The sequence below is a fragment of the Cherax quadricarinatus genome, chromosome 5, assembly GCF_038502225.1.
Source record: "Cherax quadricarinatus isolate ZL_2023a chromosome 5, ASM3850222v1, whole genome shotgun sequence".
NCBI lineage: Eukaryota > Metazoa > Arthropoda > Malacostraca > Decapoda > Parastacidae > Cherax > Cherax quadricarinatus.
In genome coordinates, this window is record NC_091296.1 from 57,595,954 (window position 1) to 57,618,926 (window position 22,973).

Below are 22,973 nucleotides of genomic sequence, written 5' to 3' on the forward strand. Positions count from 1 at the left end.
GAGAGAGAGAAAGAGAGAGAGATTTTGGAAAACGTTAAGAGAATATTTAGGATTCAGAGCAAGGAATGGTGCCTGCTCAATCCTCCATCCTCTAATCGCGAATGGGGGATTCGCGCAATCAGGTTTTTCACCTGTACTGGAGGAGGAATGTATAATATGCCATGGTCCCATACATAGTGAAGGATAATGCGTGTCACACCATGCAGATCCCATACATAGTGAAGGATAATGCATGTCACACCATGCAGACCCCATACACGGTGAGGGATAATGCATGTTATACCATGCAGGTCCTATACGTACTAAGGTATGAAGGGACCATACTAACGCATGAGTCAAGGATCGTCCACAGTAAAGTAAACCCAACTATCTTTCTCATCAAAGGCCAAAATTGCATGCTGTAGCGCACTCTTGTATAGGTTCGTGTTGGATAAGGCTCGGGCTTATAATTATTGCCGTATTTATGGTCGGTGTAGGGCCGGATCGGATCACGGCGGAATGGCCGAGCATCCAGATGGCGTTATGGGCGATGTTTGCTGCGCTGGAGTGCGGCGCGACGACCTTGGTGGTCCCCTGGCAGATAGCACTGTCTGCCAGGGCTACGAGGAGTAACTGAGGCAGACTGCCAACTGCAAGTTTCGTGTAAAATGAAAAACATTTACTCCATTTTTTCCCTCCGTCAGAGGCATCGGCTTTAATGAACATTTTTTTCTAATGACTATGTGGTGTCGATAATAATTTTAAATGTTGTAACTTGAAGAATTTGACGGTGGAAATGTTAATTATTTTTTCCCAATATATTTTTTCTTTACGACCAGATCTTGAGGTTGTAAATTAGGAATGATTTCTAGGCACCATGTCCATCCCCCATTTAGCTAGCCAACCACTCAAGCCGTAATCTATACTTCAGGTTTTGATTAAAGACTCAAGTCTGTTTTGACCGCTTTTCTGAGGGAGTCTGCCTTTGTGTACGCCCGTCTGGTTTATAAGAGGTATTCCTTCAAGGGGGGTGCATTCATGCTAAGGAAGGGCACTTGTTCCTAGGAACTGAAGCTATCCTCCCCTTCCTCGACCCAAACCTGACTGTCTTTCAGTCCCCAAGCGCTGCGTCGCCTCAAACATAATATTAAGCCAGAAACAAATATTATTAAAGAAAGTAAACAGTCTGGCGGGTGTCAGAAACAATAACAGTGGCGGCAGTAGACGTGTACTTTCTTGCAGGGGTTGACCCACAGCTCCGGCCCCGCCTTTGATGTTGAATAATTTTGCTGATTGCCGATGTGTGCTATTGTATGTGTTCTCACAATAATAATGACACCAGACGACTCAAAATACCTCCAATTTTAGAAAACCAGCTAGTCAGTGAGTACAGTAAAGGGAACAACACTCAATACTCTTTCATACGTAAGGGGAATTATCAATTATCTTCAAGAAGGAACTTGATCAGTTCTTCAAATCAGTCCCAGATTAGCCGGGCTGTGGTGTTTGCGTTGGGCTGTAGTCTAACTGGAACGTACCAGTGACGGCTATCAAAAATTTTGCTCAGCTGCCACTAGATATATCTCGGAAAGAAAGGTGTAGTCTCTGTTGGAGTAATAATAATATTCAGATGTGAACCTTAGATTTATTGAGGTATATGGTAGAGTGTAGTATGTTTGGTTGCTAGCCCACGCTAGGCTGAGGCCTAGCAAGAGAGTGAGGGTATATGTCTTGCTGCTCCTAAGTCTGCCTAGCCGACCTTGCTACTGGCAAGACACAGTCGCTCTACACTCAAGAAAAAGTCTCCCTTCGATCCCCGCTAGGGAGGGGAACTTACATTCTACAAGAGCCACCTCCTTTCTCACAATGCTGTCGCATCTTGTGAAAGTCAAGCCTGTGAATGGAGTAATCAATGAATCCTCGAAGCTAGCTTTTGCTACCGCCGTTAGGACCTGCCTGCAGGTCAACTTTACGGCAATCCACTCTCTGAAGGACTCCTTCGTTGTGTTGTCTGCACAGACGACACTGAGGCACCAAAACTAATGGACGACTCTTCAATCAAGACCCTACAAACACGACTATTCATCAAACCACTCGTTTTACTTTTGGCAATAAAACAAAACTGTACCACCTCCCCAGAACCAACTTCAAGAAATTTGAGAACGGCTCTTCCACAAATGTTCCACGCTAAATAACACCTACAACTGAGCTGTCTCTGTTGTCCCCACCTGCCTCCCCTCCTGCGACCAGCCTGTTGCAAGCTACCCAAGAACCAATCAAGACTTCCACCAACTAAGAACGATGTAGTCTCTTTCTCAGCCTACCCCTCCTGTATCTCCAGTCCGCTGCACGAGCGCCTAGCTGCTGGGTTAAGTCTTGGCACTTTCTCTACGATTGTGAACGCTCCTCTCCAGCGTTATTCTTCGTCTGTCCCGTCTTCCCAGCTCACCCTATATGGGTCTTACCTAAACTCACTAGATATTTGGTCTTCCTTGGGAGAGCAAAGCAAGGGCTGGTGGAGTCAGCTTTTGGTTTCATCTTGACCCACCAGACAGTAGCGCTAGGCCTAGGCGGCATGGCGCGAAATACAAGCCTGACAGGGTTTACAATACAGAGCTGTGTGTATTCACCTGTATGTGGTTTGCAGGAGTTGATTCATTGTTCCTGGCCCCGCCTTTCAACTTAACGTATTCACTCCATTCACGCTTGACGTATTCACTCCTTCCTAGCCTCACGTATGGAGCTTACCTACATTTCTTTAGCGAATTCATCCCACTTCCCGACTGTTGAGAAGAATTTTTTCCTAATATCTTTTCCACTCCACTTTTTCCTCAGTTTGCACTGGTGCCCCCTTGTTATCCCTGTTGCAAGAACTAAAAAATCTTTATCTACTCCTTCAAGTCCGTTCAAGACCTTATATGTGGTGTATATATATATATATATATATATATATATATATATATATATTATATATATATATATATATATAATTATATATATATATATATATAATTATATATATATATATATATATATATATTATATATATATATATAATTATATATATATATATATATATATATAATTATATATATATATATAATATATATATATATATATATATATATATATATAAATATATATATATATATATATATATATATAAATAATTATATATATATATATATATATATATATATATATATATATATATATATATATATATATATATATATATATATATATAAATAATTATAATTATTTATATATATATATATATATATATATATATATATATATATATATATATATATATATATATATATATATATATATAAATTATATATATATATATATATATATATATAAATTATATATATATATATATATATATATATATATATATATATATATATAATTATATATATATATATATATAATTATATATATATATATATATATATATATAATTATATATATATATATATATAATTATATATATTATATGTATATATATATTTTATATATATAATTATATATATATATTATGTATAATATATATATATATAATTATATATATATATATATATATATATATATATATATATATATATATATATATAGTGTGGGGGAAGGGGTGCGCGCCTCGGCTCCTTATCTGCGCCTGTGGAAAAAAGAAACTTGTGTGAGTTAATAATTATGAGTTGAATGACTGATCAGCCGAGGTATACACTTACTGCAGGTGTGTATATGCATACTACAGGTGTGTACATTACAAACATGTAGGAGTTCCTGATTGCAACAAAGATTTTTCCTTGTAGCTGCAGATGCAATATTTGTAGCTTGAGTTATAAAACTAACAGAAGCAAGGCAAAGTAAAGAGCACCTCCAGGTAGTAGCTCTCTCTCTCTCTACGTTGTAATTTATTTTTTAAGTTACGCATCAGCAACAACAAGTGAAAACAGATAGAAGCAGAAGATCAGAGGAACAAGAAGCTCTGGTCTCACCACCACCAAGAAACAGAAGTATCACCACGCAAGGAAGAACACCACCAACATCTTGGAAGAAGAAAAAGAAACACCCTCATCATGAGGAAGACGACAAAGAAGAAAAAGGAAGAAAACGTTGAGTGGTGAGTCCTGTATAACGTGTTTATCCAGCCATCACTTTCATCTCTGCCACAAACCTTGCGGTTGGTGCACCTCGTCAAGAGCTTCCGGTGGTGTGATTTAGACTCCTTATTTTGCTACTTGATGAATCCTCGTTAAAGCCTCGTTGTGTGTCCCTTATGATGGCTTGTTATCTTATTCTCAGCACGAAGCTTTGCTACATTACTCTGATGACTCTTTCGTTATCTTGTTCTTAACACGAGGATGTCGTTCTGCAAGGCTGGGGCACTGATTACCTTATCTTCTGCTGTCTTCGTGTATCAACTCTGTATTGGATTAATAAACCCACTGCTTGGCGAAACGTCGTCAAATAGATACCCATTGAAAACACACAAATGCAGTATAATGTAGTTTCGCCCACACAGTAGGCTTTATCAATACATATTTGTTTATTCAGTCATCTTAGTGATTCTTCGTTTACTGTTTATCAAAACAACCTCGTCTGTGTGCATTATTGTGTTTATTGGTATGACTGTTGTAGATGGTTAAATTTGGTTAACTGGTGTTAACTTAACAACGTATATTTCGAGGAATCGGCTTAAGTTTATATATTACGATTGGTCGGTTGTGTAACGGGGGTTACAAGTCTGTCGACTTCATGAGAGCTATTAAGACTGCACTGTCATCTTTTCACCACCAGACAAGAATGCTTTATTCAATAAGGATTGAAGTAAACACTCAGCATATATACAAAGAGAGAACTACACTTCACGATGTATATAGCCTTCAAAATCAAAAAGTGAGTTAGGACAGGTCCCCTGTCCAGTGTTCAGGCCAGGCCATTGTTATATGGTATCAGAATAAATCCAGCTTTTAACACATCCGTCTCTCACATGCTTATAATAAAATTTGCTGCTTAAATTCATTATTTGTGTGTATTATAAATAAAACAAATGGATGTGCGCACTAAAATATAAATAAATGGGGGTACTAAAATGTAAATAAATGGGGTTCTAAAACATTATGGAAAATTGGACCCGATACAGCTGAAAGTTAAAAAATCATGACCAAACCTTGACAATAAAGACAATCACTTTTTATTTACAAGTGGGACAGATTTTAGGAATAATTCTTCCTTTTTCGGAATGTATAAGACGTGTAGAGAAGTAATATTAACAAGATAATGAGGAGGCAGGATAGACTAAGAGGGTTACAGATGAAGGAAGCTAGTAAACCAGAAAAACTGTGTGATCAGGATATGTGAGTGAATGAATGACTGGGCAGGTGGGTCACGAAACATGACCCACATTACGTAATCCGTGCCCAAACACACTCACGGGTTTTGAAAGTGCACTTTTTAAGTGGGCTTCTTAAAGGTAAAAGTAAATTCAGGCAGTGAGGGGAAAAGTGACATATATACAAGGGCGTGGTTCTCATTACGTTCATTATCATTATGTTTTATGTCATTAGTGTTATCATTATCAAAGCAATGTTCGCGTGACAAGAAAATGATTTGCAGAATCATTATATTTAATGGTGCATCTTGAGGGACCATTGAGTAAGAAGACTTTTGACCTCAGAAGCTTGCAGAATTGCATTATTATATTAAAAAATAGTGGAAAGTTGTAACTAATATATTGTCAGTAATTCTGACATTGACCCGCAGGAGGAACATAATTATGTAATGTAGACTTTATTTCTTCTTCTTCTTCTTCTTCTTCTTCTTCTTCTTCTTCTTCTTCTTCTTCTTCTTCTTCTTCTTCTTCTTCTTCTTCTTCTTATTATTATTATTATTATTATTATTATTATTATTAACGTGGTTAATTAAAAGCTTATCGATTACACGAGGGTCATTAAGGCTGCTCGGAACCTTTTTAATCACCAGACAAGAATACTTTAATCCCTAAAATGGGGATTAAAGTAAACTTTGTTATATTAATTGAAAATCGCTAAATGCACAAGGGTCAAACAGCACTTTGGAAATGAGAGATAATCAGACTTCATTAAAAGTAAACTCACTGAAATGTGATTCTTCACCAGGATCAACTACCCCTCACCACCCTGGAAAGGATTATAAATGGTACTTATTTAATTATTACAATTATAACCAAGCGCTAAACCCATAAGGGTCATGGAAGATCGACACCATGCCTAACCCTTCTAGGGTAGGGTAGGTGCCTGAGTCCGAGCCTTTAGCTCATAAGACTGTCATTCCCATTTGCTCCTTTGGGGCGGGGATGGCAGACCAGAGAGGCCTAGCTTGTGGCTAGGCCTGGGGACAGTTGGTCCCAAAGATGAGGAGGTACTTGTGCCTCCTCCCATGGGAGACTTAGGTCTCAGACACTCCCTAAAGAGGGAGCCAAGGCCGGGCCACCACTTGGAAAAGGCCCGGGCCGGGAGAATACCGGCTAATCTTTAATAATAATAATAAACATAAGGGTCATACCGGATAATTATTTGAATCTTTGTAGCGAGTCCCGTTTTCTTCATTACACATCTCTGCCTTTTTCTTATTGAAGCTCCACCAATTATCACTTGTTATCGCCAGTTCCTCAGTTTAAATCTAGATTAGGTGGCTTTAAAAATCGATTAGACAAATACATGAACGAGGAGGATTTGATTTGAATGAGACCTACATGGATTAATAGGGATTTTAAAGCTCAGACTTTGGGTGGCTTTGCTAATAGGTTGAATTAATGTTTGAGGGTGAAGAGTTGAACTTGAAAAGGACCTACCAAGTATGAGCCAGTAGGATCTGCTGAAATGTTCCAGCATTTTTATGTTCTCATTATCTGTCCGCTTAACTCTTTACTTTGTCTTATCTGGTGACATCGACCTCGTTGTCTCAGGGATGGTGTGGGTCAGTCTGTTAACTTTAGGGTCTGTTGTCTGAGGGAGGGTCGTTGAGGGATTGAGGCTACAGTCCACCTGTACACTAACATATGAATGATTTAATTTCTAAAATAAGGAATTGAAAGTAAACTTTCAGTGTACGTACAGTGAGAGATACATATCTCTCGGTGCTTACAGATACATACCTCGTTTTATTTTATTATTATTATTATTATTATTATTATTATTATTATTATTAGTCGGTAATGGAAAAAATGAAATGTTTTGGGTTTTAATTATTCCTTAAATGTCTTTAATAAGCAAATAATGAACATAGAGATAAATGACTCACCAAATACAATGTCAAGGATGGGGGGAAGAAAGGAATGAAATGGGTGACGGAGAATGGGTTATCTCTTGTTAATAATACTGAAGGTCACAAATAATAATTAATAAAAAAATAATCAGTCAATAACGATCTGATAATAATGTTATAATTGTGGGAAATTTAAATCTACAAACACACTTTAATGTAATGCCAGTAGTTTACAGTTGACAGTGGTTGATAGGCGCACTAAGTTACTGCAAAAGCTATTCTACCCGTTATTTCCCCTACGTTGTTCTAAAATCCATATTCATAAATGTAATTACCTAAATATTAAAAATAATAAAACCCATTCAATTACATTTGTAATTTTTAACCATATTTACAATTCACTTACACAAGAATCGTAAGTTTATTCAGGTATACACAAATCCAGTTACATAGATTATCATGGATAGCAGCATATGTGTAGAGAACCTGGGATAACCCAAAAAAGTCAGCCAAAGTGACTTATTTCCACTTGAGTCCTTTATCATCATAACGCCCTTGCCTTTCACTACAGTAATTATAACAACATACTTAATTCTTAGTCTTCAACCCCAAAGAGAAAGCCTCAGCTTGCTACCACCTGCAGCTTAAAGACTGCCATTCCCCACGAGCCCCTTTGGGGCGGGGCAGATGGCAGACCAGAGCCCTAGCTTCTCTCTACGAGCCCCGTGAGGGCGGGGACTGTGGCTAGGCCTGGGGACAGTTGGTCCCAAAGCTGAGGGGGTACTTGTACCTCCTCCCATGGGAGATTTTAGGTCTCGAGATACTCCCCAGATAGGGAGCCAAGACCGGGTCATCACTACTTGGAAAAGACCCGGGCCGGGAGAATACCGGAGAATAAAAAAAAAAAAATACAACCCCAACGTCTTTCCCAGTTGTTCACTGGCCCTTTTCAATCCTCTAGGACTCAACCATGTCCTTACATCTCAATACCAGGCCGAGATAATGGTGCCGAACCAAAACGATGTACACTATATCTAGTTACACTGAAGCTAAACAATCGTATGTTACTCAAACCTTACCCCCACACATCCTAATCTACACAAAAAATAAAACAATAACACAAACACTAACTACTAGCTTCTTAACCATTGACAAGGCTATTTTTAGCACCTTAAATATATGCAAATTTATACCCAGCATTACAAAAATCCTAATTATATCACTAGCCCTACGTTATAACCATTTATATTTTATTCTAAACCATATTACGAGCCGGAGCATCAGAGAACCTCCTGGTATATAATCACTTTTATAATATACACTTTCAAAAGTCAGTGAAAAAAAAAAATTCCCCTGAAACAGGCAACACATCCCTCCTTAAAACCGACTAAATCTCATAAGTATATCACTACAATCACCAATAGACTCTTACAACTTTCTCTGATCTCCATAGTATAGCCTAGCCTAAAGTAATATAATATTACAAAATTTGCCAATGAAAATTCTAAATTTATAAAATGCAAACAAACGCTTGGGAAATAAAACTAGGCAGCCTATCTGCTAAAAGTTAATATAGCAGATCAGTAAACAAAAAACTAGGAGCCTAGCTCCTAAAAAATATTCCAGATGCTATTAACAGATAAACTACTTAAACATTATATTTTAATATTAATATAATAAATCCAATACCCTTAGGCTGCATTACATAGCGCTAAACTCACATGGGTCACATAGTACCGTCTCTTGTGATGAGAGGCCGATGTTCAGATGTTAGAGTCGTGGGTTGGAATGTATTTGATCATCATATCTATATTGATTTTTGATGTTAAGTGTATTGGGCAGTGGGAGAGCAGTAGTGTATATTCATGGTAGCAATATAAAAAAAAATGTTTTGACTACCTTTTGTGTTGGCACAGGCACTCCACGGCTGACCGGCACTGGCACTATCTCTGTGCTGGTACAGGATGAGAATGATCACGCGCCGAGGTTCGATAAGGAAGAATATGAAGCCGCTGTTAGTGAAGCTGTGGCCGTGGACACTCAGGTCATTGTGGTCGCTGCTACTGATAGTGACTCCGGTGCCAACGCAAAGATCAGGTCAGTATTATTATTATTAGCAGTAGTAGTAGCATTAGTAGATTTTATTATAATTTCTTCTTCTTAAGGGAGGCACCAAACCCATTGGGTCATGCAGTGCATGGGAAATGGAAGGTAATAAAGCTTGATCCATGAAGGGGAGGGTAGCTCAAATTCACCAGATCAAGGGCCTTTCACTGGCATCAAGGCATCTCTTGAAGAGAGAGGTGGGTGAAGGACTCATTTTTGTTCATTTGCTATGCACGTGACCAGGTGACCCTTTACACATTCCAAGGAATAATTTTATTATATATATATATATATATATATATATATATATATATATATATATATATATATATATATATATATATTATATATATATATAATCAGTTGAACAATGTACAGTTGTACACATTCCAAGATAATCATATATACATTATTAGGGAACTATGTACGCATTTCCTGATACTGGAGCATTCTTAGTGACTCATGTAAACACAACAGTAATTCCTGGTAATGCCCCAGTTGTGGCTCAATAATAGCTGAATGTGAGAAGTGGGTTATAGTCATGTAAATCAAGCCTTCATCCACAGGTATTCACTGGTGGAAGGTGCTGCTGGAGTGTTCATGGTGGAGGAGTGGACAGGAATCATCCGGACGGTGGCTAAACTCGATAGGGAGGCTGTAGCTCAGTATTCATTGGTCCTGGAGGCTCAAGATTCATCCCTAACCGAGCCTCGCTCGGCCACCACCCAAGTGAGTCTTCAAACAATTCGTAATTAAATTCCGTTTCCTGTGTGTGATATAGATTATATTCTGATTCCCAAGAAATTCAGGCTCTGCTGAAATAAAACCTTCGAAGCTGCTTTATCAACAGAGCACATAGTGGAATGCTTAATGATACCCTCGTCGCATTACTGAAGTCTTCCAGCTCAGTCTGACAATTTCATTATCTAATGCACAAAACCCCATCCAGTGTGAGTGGATATGACAGGGAAATTTAGCTAGTTTTTATTCCTACTATGTACTGTACTTTCATATATAGATTAGATTTAGCAGCAGTGTGATTGTTCCCACTATGACAGTATCATACAGGGTAGAGTGACAGCAATATTATTAGTGATCCCACTATGTAACTATCATATGAGCATGGGTTCTTAAACAGTGGTCCCAGGACCCTTGGAAGGAGTTCAGGTGGTCTGTAAATTAGGGTGAAAAAAAAATATTCTTGTAGTTCCAGTTAGTTTAAAAACTGTCTTTGCAAAATAATTCAGTTTTATGGCAAATTATATTCAGGTATTGCCTCATTCGAAATTAGTGTAGTGGTATGTGCTGCTACAAGGTCAAGTAACATGCAATCTCTATCACTGCCGTGACATGAGTTCCAGTCTAGTTTCTCGTTGATATGAATTAAAGAAAACATACCCTGCCAGTATTGACATCTTAGCTTATTTACATTGTCAGTGTCAGCTTAATAAGTTTGCTGAAAGAAAACCATTCAAATATGCTTTAAAACTGTTGTCTTTTTTTTTTTTTTTTTTTCATTTTCACTTTTCTAGTGAAACAATGTGCAAAATAATGCCTTGCGGGGACTATTGTCTGTGTGTGCGCATGTGTGTGAGTGTTGTATTATATTATATGTATTATATTGCTTAAGGATGGACTGTATAATTGAACATCATTAATGATTTGTTACTATTCAGGTGACAGTGACGGTGACTGATGAGAATGACAATGCCCCAACCTTCTCCCAAGAGCAATACCTCATCCATGTACCTGACCCTATGGTGTCAGGTGAGTACTTTACATGCACCATAACAACACATAATGTACTCATCAGAAACAAGTGAAAAAATACACAAACAAATATCTAATGTAACTGGATTTGAACCCAGGCCACCAGTTCTCCATGAGCTGAGAAACTAACAGTTTAAAATATTGAATGAAGTGGCTGAGAATCATGCTTGAGGTTCACTGGTGTGCCCAGCTATGGAAGAAACATGGTTAGTGTTCTGGCTGGCCACCCAAAGTTATGAGTCATTTGTGGCTGAATGGTTTAGGGTATCAGTTTGTCAGCTATCTACACTTGAGAGCTGGTGGCTTGGGTTCAAATCTTGCTGGCTGTGATATTTAAAATCTTTCACTTTAGGACGAGTGGAAAAACGAGGAAGTGTGTGTTATGAGGGTCAGTGCCATCTTGGCCCAGTCCCAGTCCAGGTCTCCTGGCAAATGCCCTGGTCAACCAGGCTGTTGGTGCTATCCACACAGTCCAATATAAGTGCCACAGGCTGGCTGATGAGGCACTGACTTTAGAAACTCCTCCAGTTCTTTCTTTAAGGCAACTCAAGTCTATTACCTGTATGTAAGAAGGGAAGAGTCTTAGTCCCTTCACACTTTTTTTTCTTAGTGTAATCACTGCACCCCTGCTGTTCATTGGGGTATTTTGCACCATCTTCCAAGTCTCTTACATTCATGGGGAATGATTTGTGTGTGCAGGTTTGGGACTAATCTTTCTGTTGTAAAGTAATGACCTAAATATATATGTTTTAATATTTTTATTATGTTGGTAGACAGCAACCACCCAGGGAGGTACTAACGTCGTGCCAAGTGAGTGTAAAATGAAAGCCTGTAATTGTTTTACATGCTGGTGTCTTTTTTCTGTCTCATAAACATGCAAGACTTCAGGTCCATCTTTCTACTTCTACTTACACTTAGGTCACGCTACACATACATGTACAAGCATATATATACATACCCCTCTGGGTTTACTTCTATTTTCTTTCTAGTTCTTGTTCTTGTTTATTTCCTCTTATCTCCATGGGGAAGTGGAACGGAATTCTTCCTCTGTAAGCCATGCGTGTGTAAGAGGCGACTAAAATGACGGGAGCAAGGGGCTAGTAACCCCCTTCTCCTATATATACTACTAAATTTAAAAGGAGAAACTTTCGTTTTTCCTTTTGGGCCACCCCACCTCAGTGGAATACGGCTGGTACGTTGAACAAAAGATTTTTATTATATTCAGAGGGAAGCACTAAGATTACAGGAGCCATAAATCACTTGGGGAAGGGGAGTTAATCAGGTTTGATCCAAGGAAGGGGAGGGTTGCTTTGATTTCTTAAATCGGGAGCCCTTCATGAACATTATGGTCCCCTCCCCCTTTCTTGTGATGGCTGAAATGTGTTTTTTTATATTTTGTTATGGCCAATTATTTGAGTGACATTGTTTATTGATGTTTCAGGAAACTTCGTGTTTGGTGGTGAGGCTCGGGACCCGGACGAGGGCGTCAATGGCCGTGTGACCTACTACCTTTCTGGTAATGATGCAGACAAGTTCTACATGAATCAGGAAACAGGTGTGATCAAGGCATCAACACCTCTGGCTGGGGAAGGCGAGTATCACCTGGAAGTCCTGGCAACAGACTCTGGAGAGACCCCACTATCAACCACAGCTAAACTCCAGGTCTTCCTCCGACCAAATAATCTTTTCCCTGTCTTTGAGCCACTTGAAAAGACCTTTAGCTTCAGTGAGGCAGCAAGGGGGGATCTAGTCACCAGCCTCACAGCCACCTCTCCTAAAGCAGGACCCACAGGCAATGTGCACTTCAGTATTGCAGGTGGCAATGTGGGCCAGGCTTTTGTAGTGGATAAGAAGACAGGGGAGTTGAGGATCTCTCAGCATGGGCTTGACTATGAGACTGCACCTCGTTATGAGGTGTGGGTTGCCGCAGAGGACTCTGATGATCCACCACTAACCTCTGTCACTCAGATTGTAGTTAATGTCACAGACTTCAATGATAATGCTCCTGTGTTCTCTCAGGCTATATACAATGCTAGCATCCTAGAGGCTCAGAACCCACCTCAGCTAGTTGCTACTGTAAGCGCCACTGACCGCGACTCTGGAACTAATGCTCAAGTTATTTATCAGCTCAGGCGCGACTCACCAGCTGCAGAAGCATTTACTCTGGATGCTGAGACCGGTCAGATCTATACGAAAATCCAGCTGGATCGTGAGGAGGTAGAAGTATACACATTAATGGTAGAGGCAGTGGACAAGGGAATACCAGCACAGACTGGAACAGCTATGGTTGTTGTCACAGTCCAGGATAAAAATGACAATCCACCACGCTTCACTCGCTTGTTTAGTGTTAATGTTACAGAGAACGCTGAAGTGGGAACATTTGTTATTCAGGTAACATCTAGTGATCGAGATATCGGTGAAAATGCAAATGCTACTTACAGTTTTACTGAAAATCCTGGTGGCAAATTCTATATTGATTCTTTGAGTGGTAATGTGACCGTGGCACGAGCCATTGATCGGGAGTTAAATGATGAGTACCTTCTGAAGGTGTCTGCTGTCGATGGGTCATGGCGGGCTGAGACTCCTCTCACCATTACTGTACAGGATGAAAATGACAATGCTCCAGAGTTTGAACAGAGCTACTACGTTTTCAATTTCCCGGAGCTACAGCGCAGCGTTGCCTTTGTTGGTCAGGTTACAGCCACAGACAGAGACAAGCAGGGTCCTAACAGTGTTATATCATATTCTCTCAAGTTCCCTTCAGATTTCTTTAGTGTTGACCCAGCAAGTGGGGAGATCTTATCCAAGCAGGCCCTTCAGTACAAGCACACACTCAAGGGCCCTTCTCCTGAAAACCAGTACAATCTTGCAGTGGTAGCTACTGATAATGGGAAGCCTCCCATGTCTTCTGAAAGCTCAGTGGTGATCAATGTTGTGGATGCAAATAACAATCCACCTAGATTTTCTCAAGACCGCTACTTCACGCCTGTCCCAGAAAGTTCTTCTATTGGCCAATCTATCATTCAGTTAAAAGCAATTGATGATCGAGATTTTGGCATTAATGCTGAGATAGAGTATCAAAAGGTGGGAGGCAATGGAACAGACTTCTTTGCCCTGGAGCAAAAGACTGGTTGGATCACAGTGACACGACAGTTGACGGGACGTATAGATACACAGTTTGTATTACTAGTCAGAGCCCTTGATCGTGGTGTTCCGCCACTACAGGATGAAGTACTTGTAACGCTAGTGGTCACCGGTGAAAACAAACATGCCCCTGAGTTCACGGCTCTCAGCTACCAGGTCATCGTACCTGAGAATGAACCTTTAGGATCTGATATTGGAACCCTCATCGCTAAGGATAGTGATAAAGGCCCCAATGGACTTGTCCGATATTCAATTACAAGCGGTAATGAAGCTGGTAAATTTGCCATCAATGAGAAAACGGGAGATGTAACCATAATGCATCCCTTAGATTATGATGCTGTACAAGAGTATAGACTCAACATCACTGCCCATGACTTGGCATTTGTACCTCTACAGTCCACAGCCATACTCACTGTCATCCTTATTGACATTAATGACAATCCCCCCAGATTTAGCCAACAGCAATATGATGCTTATATTGCAGAAAATGCCAATGCTGGGACAACAGTGTTCAAATTAAATGCCACAGATATAGATTCAGCACGAAATGCAGTCATTCAGTACACACTAGTTGGTGGTGATGGCAAAGAGTTCTTCTCAATTGACCCAGATACTGGTGTAGTGACCTCTAAGAGAGTCTTCGACTATGAAGAGAAAAGTCGTTATGTTTTAAACATAAGAGCTGCCAATAATCCTGACTCATCACAGTGGGGCTCGACAGCAGTAATAGTGCATGTAACAGGTCGCAATGAGTTCTTTCCACGCTTCATCCAGTCAGTCTTTCAATTCACTGTGTCAGAATCTGCACAGATTGGCACATCCGTGGGTGCCATCCAAGCCACAGATGAGGACAAGGGTGAAGATGGTATGGTGTACTATCTCTTGGTTGGTGCTAGTAATGATCGAGGGTTCTTGATCCAGCCCACGACTGGTGTTATAACAGTGGCCCGCAGCCTTGATCGAGAAAGTCAGAACAGAGTCGTTCTTACAGTCATGGCCAAGAACGCAGGCAGCATTCGTGGTAATGACACTGATGAAGCCCAGATAACCATTTCCATACAAGATGGTAATGATCCTCCAGTGTTCTCTCAACCATTATATGAGACACGACTCTCTGAAGGTGCTCTCATGGGTACCCTGGTGCTGACTGTGGCAGCTGTGGATTCTGATGTTCAGCCACAGAATAATCAGTTCATCTACTCCATCACTGGAGGTAACTTGGGGCAAGTGTTTAAGGTAGATCCACAAAGTGGCGTCATAGAGACAACAGCTCAGTTAGACCGTGAAACTATTCAGGTTTATAACCTGACAGTAGGTGCCATTGATAATGGGACTCCACCACAAACTGGGACTACCCTTGTCCGGGTTATACTGGATGACGTTAATGACAATGGTCCACAGTTTGATCCACCTGACATAGTGGGTTATGTGGCCGAAAATGAGCCAGCAATGACTTCTGTGATGACTCTAAGCGCCACTGATCCAGATCTAGCACCCAACACACAGCCTTTCATCTACTATATTGTTGGAGGTGAGCATCGAGAGTTCTTCACAGTTGACCAGGCAACAGGAGAGGTCAAGACAACTCGTAGTATTGATCGTGAGACCACACCTGAGTTGACCTTCCGTATTGAGGTTGAAGATAGTGGTAAACCAAAGATGAAGTCTGAGTATCCTGTGTCAATCATTGTCCTGGATAAGAATGACTCACCTTCAACACCTAGGACAGTCACAGTGAAGGTACAGACATTCCAGGGAGTGTTCCCTGGTGGAAAGGTTGCTGATGTACACCCCAATGATGCAGACACAGCTGGCCAGTACTCTTGCCAGATCCTCACCCAAGATGCTGCAATCTTTAACATCCCTAATGCCTGCAATCTACATGCTGCCAGAGTGCCACGTGACCGTACCTATACTCTCAGTGTATCTGGAAATGATGGTAAACATCCTGATGTCACTTCAAAAGTCACACTTGAGTTTGAATCTTTTGATAATGCTACCTTGGACAACAGCCTCACTCTGCGGCTGCTCAATGTAACAGCAGAACGGTTCCTTCGCTTGTATTACAAGCCTTTTATAGATACTCTGTTGCCTATTTTTGCAGGAGGTCAAGTGCGCATTTATTCTATGCTTGATGTTGACTCGCACACAGACTTAACACTAACGGTGGCCGGATCGGGCACAAATTCTTTCTTGCGCCCAGCAGAGGTAACACGTAAGCTGGCGGCTGAGGAACCAACACTCACTCAGTCTCTTCAGGGACTACAACTCATTGTAGATTACAATCCTTGCAGTGATATGCCATGTAAGAATGGTGGAGAATGTTCTCATGGCATTCATGCTTATGCTGACACTGAAATTACTGACTCTCCCAGCTTTATTTTTACCTCACCTCTCATCCGCCATGATGTGTCATGTAGATGCCGTCAGGGCTTCACTGGGCCAAAGTGTGAGCTGCGCCAAGATCCCTGTTCACCCAACCCATGCCAATTTGGTGGCACTTGTGCAAGGAAGGGTTTCCATTTCATGTGCACTTGCCCTCCCACCCGACAAGGGCCACAATGTGAGTTTGACAAAACTAATGCATGTGATGATAACCCATGCCGCAATGGTGGGTCCTGTCAGACAACACTTGAAGGTGGATTCTTCTGCCTGTGCCGCCCTGGCTACCGTGGTAACCAGTGTGAACTAGCCAGTGAGTCTTGCCGCCCCAGCCCTTGCCTCAATGGTGGCACCTGTGTATCGCTAAAGCCTGGCTATCGCTGCTCATGTAAAACAAACTTCTATGGCACTCACTGTGAGAAATCCACGTTTAGCTTCAGTGAGTTGTCATACATGACGTTCCCTACGCTAGATTCTACCACCAATGACATTTCTATTATCTTCTCCACTAACAAGCCAGATGCTCTTCTCGTTTACAACTATGGCTTGCAGACAGGTGGACGATCAGACTTTGTGGCCATAGAACTGAAGGGTGGACAGCCTCGCTTCAGCTTTGGTGGTGCACGGACAGCTATCTCAAGGATCCAGGTGGGGCACGACGTCGCTGATGGCAAATGGTACAAGTTGACAGCAACCCGCAATGGACGCGTTATCTCCCTTAGTGTGGCTACTTGTACCCACAATGGTGAGACGTGTGGAGAGTGTCGGCCAGGAGACACTTCATGTTATAACGACGACACTGGCCCCACAGGGTGAGTGTACCCCTCTTATGTCTTTACCAAACTAACCAGCATATAACTTGCAATTGTAAAAAAATTAATTTCATATTAAGTTGCTTGATTACAGTATATGGAAAGCATATTACAGTATTTACAAGTACTACTGTGTTATAATTATTAATATAATTACTGTGTTGTTATTATTATTCACAAAAAAGTATTAACTCCATGGACATTAATCCATGGGATTAATGAGTATAAGCACAGCCACTGTTAGTGAATTTTCTCAAAATGTTATCTCAAACAATAACTCTTTTTATACTTTCAACGAGTCTGCTTTCCACGTTAAATCTTAATTTCATGATATAATTGGTATTGTAGAAGTTATTTTTATTATTTAGCTGTATGTTTACACTTTATTCTTGTGTTGTGCCCAAAACAGGACACTGAATTTCAACAATGAGCCGTTGTACTTGGGTGGTGTGATGACGGTGGACCCACTGCAGGAGCGACCGGGGCAGGTGCTGGCTGATGACTTCATTGGTTGTATCCAGACAGTCTCCATCAATGGCAGACCCCTTAACCTCTCTGGACCCATCCAGGTTAGACCAGTGGCTCTGCTTCTTGCAGAATGTTCTTAATACTAAGTTTTAGTTCAATAGACTTTGTTATGTAAACCAGTCTCATCCTGTGAGGTTTTTACTTTATTTCAAGTTTGTAGTAAATTCTGCATGTGTGTAAGTGTGGAATGTTTTATTTCAGAGCACTAGATGACCTTTAGTCCACTGCTCTATAAAGTAAAAACAAATCTTTCTTCCATATTTCATGAGCAGCAGTTCCTCAAGGGAGGTTCCTTGATGCTGGCAAGGGGCTCTTGATTCAAGTAATTGGACCTGACTTCCTTTTCTTTGGATCAAACCTGATCATCTGCCTTTCTCCCAGGCATTGTATGACCCTTATGGCTTTACTGCCCCCATGAATGTAATAATAATACGAGCAGTAGTACATTATTAGAGTATTGCATACTGTACTTAGAGGTTATCACTCAATGCATAACAGCCATACAGTGCCTGGGAAATGGGGGATAATTAGGTGTGATTCATGGAACAGGAGGTTGGTTTCAACATCTTGGATTAAAAGACCTTCACCAACGTCAAGGCAAATTCCTTTGAAAGAAGCAGTAGCTAAAAAGAGAAGATTCAGTCACAGAAGTACCAAACCTTTGGCAAAGATTCCTAAGCAGCATTGGTGATGATTTCAGTAACAAATAACAGGTCAGCTATGCCACCTCAGAATCTTGGGATACCCCACCTACTAAGTGTGGTACAACATCTTGACTCTATTGATGGAAAGAAAGGCCTAGTGTCAGTAGATAAAATAGCACAGCCACTCTTGACTGACACACCTGTCTACCTGGTATTCTGAAATTGTGTACATAAAGAATATATCTTACTGCCATGAATGGAACAATTAACAGCTAACACACAAGAAAGAAAATGGAGGAAAGAAAGAAGTTAGGTCAGGTTTATGTGACTTGATAATGGTCCAGGAGAGCCTAAATATTATGTAGTATGGCACAGTTAACATATACAGTAAAATAGAGACCTTTACTAGTATGACTTTTTACCTACATGAGGCTTTATCAGGTATGATAAAGCTTCATGTACATGGCAAATAAAGTCTAGTGTAGGTGAAATGTTGTACTAATACAGTTCTCGTTTTGCCGTGTCTTTTTTACTATCATCTAGTTTTATTTCTAAGTTAAGAGCTCTGCTGTCACTAATGATGCTTTACTGTAGGGATCAATTAATGTTAAAAGACTTAGGGTAGCATGTTTAAACAGTTAGTACTCAAGCAAACCAGTGTTTTATTAATCACAATTTACAACTAGAACTGGGGGTGAATGGCACTTAGGTGAACTGAATACCTCTACAGAGGAACAGTGTTTCACTCATGCAAGGGCTGTGTCAGTAACTGATGTTTGACCCATGCAGTGGTTTCCTTGATGAAGCCCTTGTGTGGGGCAAAACAATGTCATTAATACAGGTATCCACTGCATGTGTTATTTACTCTAGAAGTAGTAACTGAAGCAACACGAATGCACCGTGCAAGCGTATGTAGTAGCTGTTACTATCCAGTGTTGGCACACCAGGCAGGCACAGATGCTAGATGTTATTATCCAGTCAGCATACCAGGCAAGCAGTGGTTGTAGATGCTACCAGCCAACATCAGCATACTGAGCTGAGGTGGTATTAGACATTATTAGCCAGCACTTGGAAAGAGTAGGATTATTATAATTATAATAATAGTTGTATTAATGTTGGTAGAATTACCGACAATATGTTAGGTAAAAGGACACAAGTGCAACTAATATGAAATTTTATTGTGGCAACATTTCACTCTCCAGGAGCTTCATCAAGCCATTACAAACAATACATGGACACACAGGGTATAGTATAATTAAGTGCCAAACCCATGAGAGCCATACAGTACCATGGGAGTGTAAGGTAATCAGGCTTGATCCAAAAGTAGGGGTACTCTAACTCCTTAAGTCACGACCCATTCACTAGCATTCAGGCAGGTCAATTGAGGGGAAAGAAAGGGAGACTTGTACCTTTGCTGAGTTACTAAGAGTATGACTTTCTGAATTTTTCTTCTTTGTTTTAGGCACGAGGCATATCAGACACCTGCGAGCGTGTGGCTGATGTGTGCATGGGCAGCCCATGTGGTGAGGGTGCCACCTGCCTGGATCGCTGGTCTACCCATATGTGCCGCTGTGCCAATGGTCTGGTGGCTCCAGATTGTGAAGCTTCTCTTCGCCCTGCAGCCTTCACCCGTGGTGCTTATGTCGAGTTCCTCATCACAGAGCAGCACCGACGACGCCAGCTGCTACCACGCCTCTACCAGCAGCACTCCAGGTGGTCACGAGAAGCACATGCCTACCACACCCGCACCCATCACATCCGTGCCCACAAAACCCGTCCCAGACCCACACGTCAAGTCCCACCACCTCCACCAAAGAGCCTCTCCTTCAGTTTCCGAACACGAATGGACAGTGGCCTCCTACTGCACTCTGCCACCAATAATGATTACACACTCGTTGAGATCCGAGGTGGCTTCCTGCAGTACACTTCCAAACTGGGTGCCAATCAACCCATCAACATGACTATTCTTGATGTGGCTGTAAATGACGGAGACTGGCATAACCTGACACTGCTGGCAGCACAGTCAGCTCTTAGACTTATGCTTGATGGTAACATTGTTGGTGATGAGCTGGACTTGCCCTTCATCCATGACTTCCTTGATGCCTACCTCACCTCCCTCACATTGGGTGCTGCACCCCGCTTCACTGGCCACCTGCCTTACACACTCACTGGTGAGTATTCTTTATTTTCACTATTTGCTTACTTTCTCAGGTATTCCTTTTGCCCACATACATGTGCTATTACACCATGAACTCATTTGCCAAAGGCTTTTGCAAAGTCTGTGTACACTACACCTGCATTTTACTTGTCTTTCAGTGCATCGAAAACCATGTTGTGATGGTCTAGCGTGGGCTTAAACCAGGAGTGACTTGCTTTAAACCCATGCTACCTTGGGTTGTGGAACTGTGATTCCATGTGATTATCAATCTTGTTTCTTAAAATTCTGCCCAAGATTTTGATAATGTGGGATATCAGTACTATTGGTTTATTGTTTTTTACAATTTTACTGCCACCTTTGCAGAGTCGACCTTTATCCATGGTTATTAATGGCTGGGATGACTCCTGTTTCCAGGCTCCATTTCCACAGAATTTTTATGGCAACTGATAATGGTTTCTTGCAATTCTTGATTAATATTGTGTTCCACAAGTCTGGGCTTGGGGCAGAGTGCATGGGTATGCCATTAATAACTTCTTTGAAGTCAAGTGATGCAAGATGTTGGGAGTAGCGAGAGAATTAAATCCTATGTTATTTTGTTTATACGTGATTGTCTTTTGTTTTTGTGATTGGAGGCTTCAGAGAAGTACAGTTTTACCCCTACAACCATAACAAGTGGGTTAGGGTTATATCAGAAATTGTGCAGATGTCAGCAGTTTTGAGGCTCTTAAAAAAAATAATTTTCATTGTCTGTCTGTCTTTAGTCTGATTAATGACTCATTTAACACAGAGTTATAGTGTAATTTCAGTATTTTACTTATTTCTTTTTTACCATCAGTGCAAGTCTACTTTTATCTAAATTACTGAATGTGCAATTTATTTGTATACTGGTTGATTAGGCATGCACCAAACAAGCCTGGCCATGGGCTGAGCTGTGGGAGTTGGAAAACTCTTAAAACCTATCAAAGATATGTATCCAAGGTTTATCAAAGGTGTTTGTGTCATTTTGTAGGATGGTCATTGTCTCTTGTAACTGGTCAGTGTATTGTGTGTGCATGTGTAACCTCTTCTGACATTGTTTTGTATCTGATTAGTGCACTGTGTCTTTAATCTCTTTCCAATATGTATACAGTGGCTATATTCCAACATGTTGTTAATAGCCTGACTGTTTGGAGATTAGGCTGTGATTAGCAGGCAGAAGATCAAGCCTCCACCATTACTTGCACTGAATAGCTGGCATGGTTGTAGCAATTTATATTAATAACAAAAATAATCTGAAAAGAAAGGGCCTGTCATAGACATCAGGTGTAAAACATGCTTCATTTACTACATAACTAAACATATTCCTTATGTTTGGCTCTACTACTGAGTTGGGCATAATTGAACTTCATAAATACACGCAGCTTTTAGCAAAGCTGATTGTGTTTCTACTGTGGTATGATTTTGAATGACATTACTAGATTAATAGCCTTTTTAAGTAGCATGCCTAAACATTAAGACTTTGTAAAAACTAGTTTCATACTTAGATGGATAGTAATAATTCACCCGCAGTCATTACTTTATGATCTCTCTTCTTCTTACCTGAACTGAATGACTGCAGTTATTCAGACTGAACTTCAATGGCCATCACTTCTTTGATTAATTTTCCCTGCAATGCAAGTCTTCCTGAAGGCAGTCTCTTACTTTCCTGTTTATAGTCCATGTAATTTCACATCTGCAAATACTCACACACTATATTTGATACCTTCTGGTGGGTAATTTACACTCATCAGGAACCAGAATGACATAGTACTGATCCTTGGGGAACCCCACTTGTTACCCTCATCTATCCTAACCCATCCTCCCATACCGTCACTCGTTATCTTTCAGGTACGTATTGTATTTACTGATCCGTTGTAGGACTTTCCTTAACCCCGTAGCCCGGTCTGAGACCAGGCCGTGGGGGTGTTGACCCCCAAAACCCTCTCCAAGTATCTCCAGGTATACTCTCCTAGCTTTTAGACCTATCTAGACCCTGCTTCCCCTCAGGGAAGGTTCCTTGATGTTGGTGAGGGGCTCTTGATGTAGGGAATTGGATCTGTGCTCCAGTTCCCCGAATTAAGCCTGACTGCCTTCCACATTCCCCCCCAGGCACTGTATAATCCTACGGGTTTAGCGCTTCCCCTTGATTATAATAATAATAGGCCCTGCTTGCAT

At 40.7% G+C, this 22,973-nt stretch overlaps 1 protein-coding gene across 1 annotated transcript in view; it reads left to right on the forward strand.

The window, feature by feature from the left end:
• ft (cadherin-related tumor suppressor fat) overlaps window positions 1-22,973 on the forward strand; it is a 512,494-nt gene that overhangs the window by 485,451 nt on the left and 4,070 nt on the right. Inside the window, exons 8-13 of the mRNA XM_070102663.1 lie at window positions 9,153-9,333; window positions 9,909-10,071; window positions 11,019-11,109; window positions 12,554-17,450; window positions 17,860-18,019; window positions 20,085-20,793. Coding sequence (XP_069958764.1) covers window positions 9,153-9,333; window positions 9,909-10,071; window positions 11,019-11,109; window positions 12,554-17,450; window positions 17,860-18,019; window positions 20,085-20,793 — 6,201 coding nt within the window. The remainder of the gene's footprint in view (window positions 1-9,152; window positions 9,334-9,908; window positions 10,072-11,018; window positions 11,110-12,553; window positions 17,451-17,859; window positions 18,020-20,084; window positions 20,794-22,973) is intronic.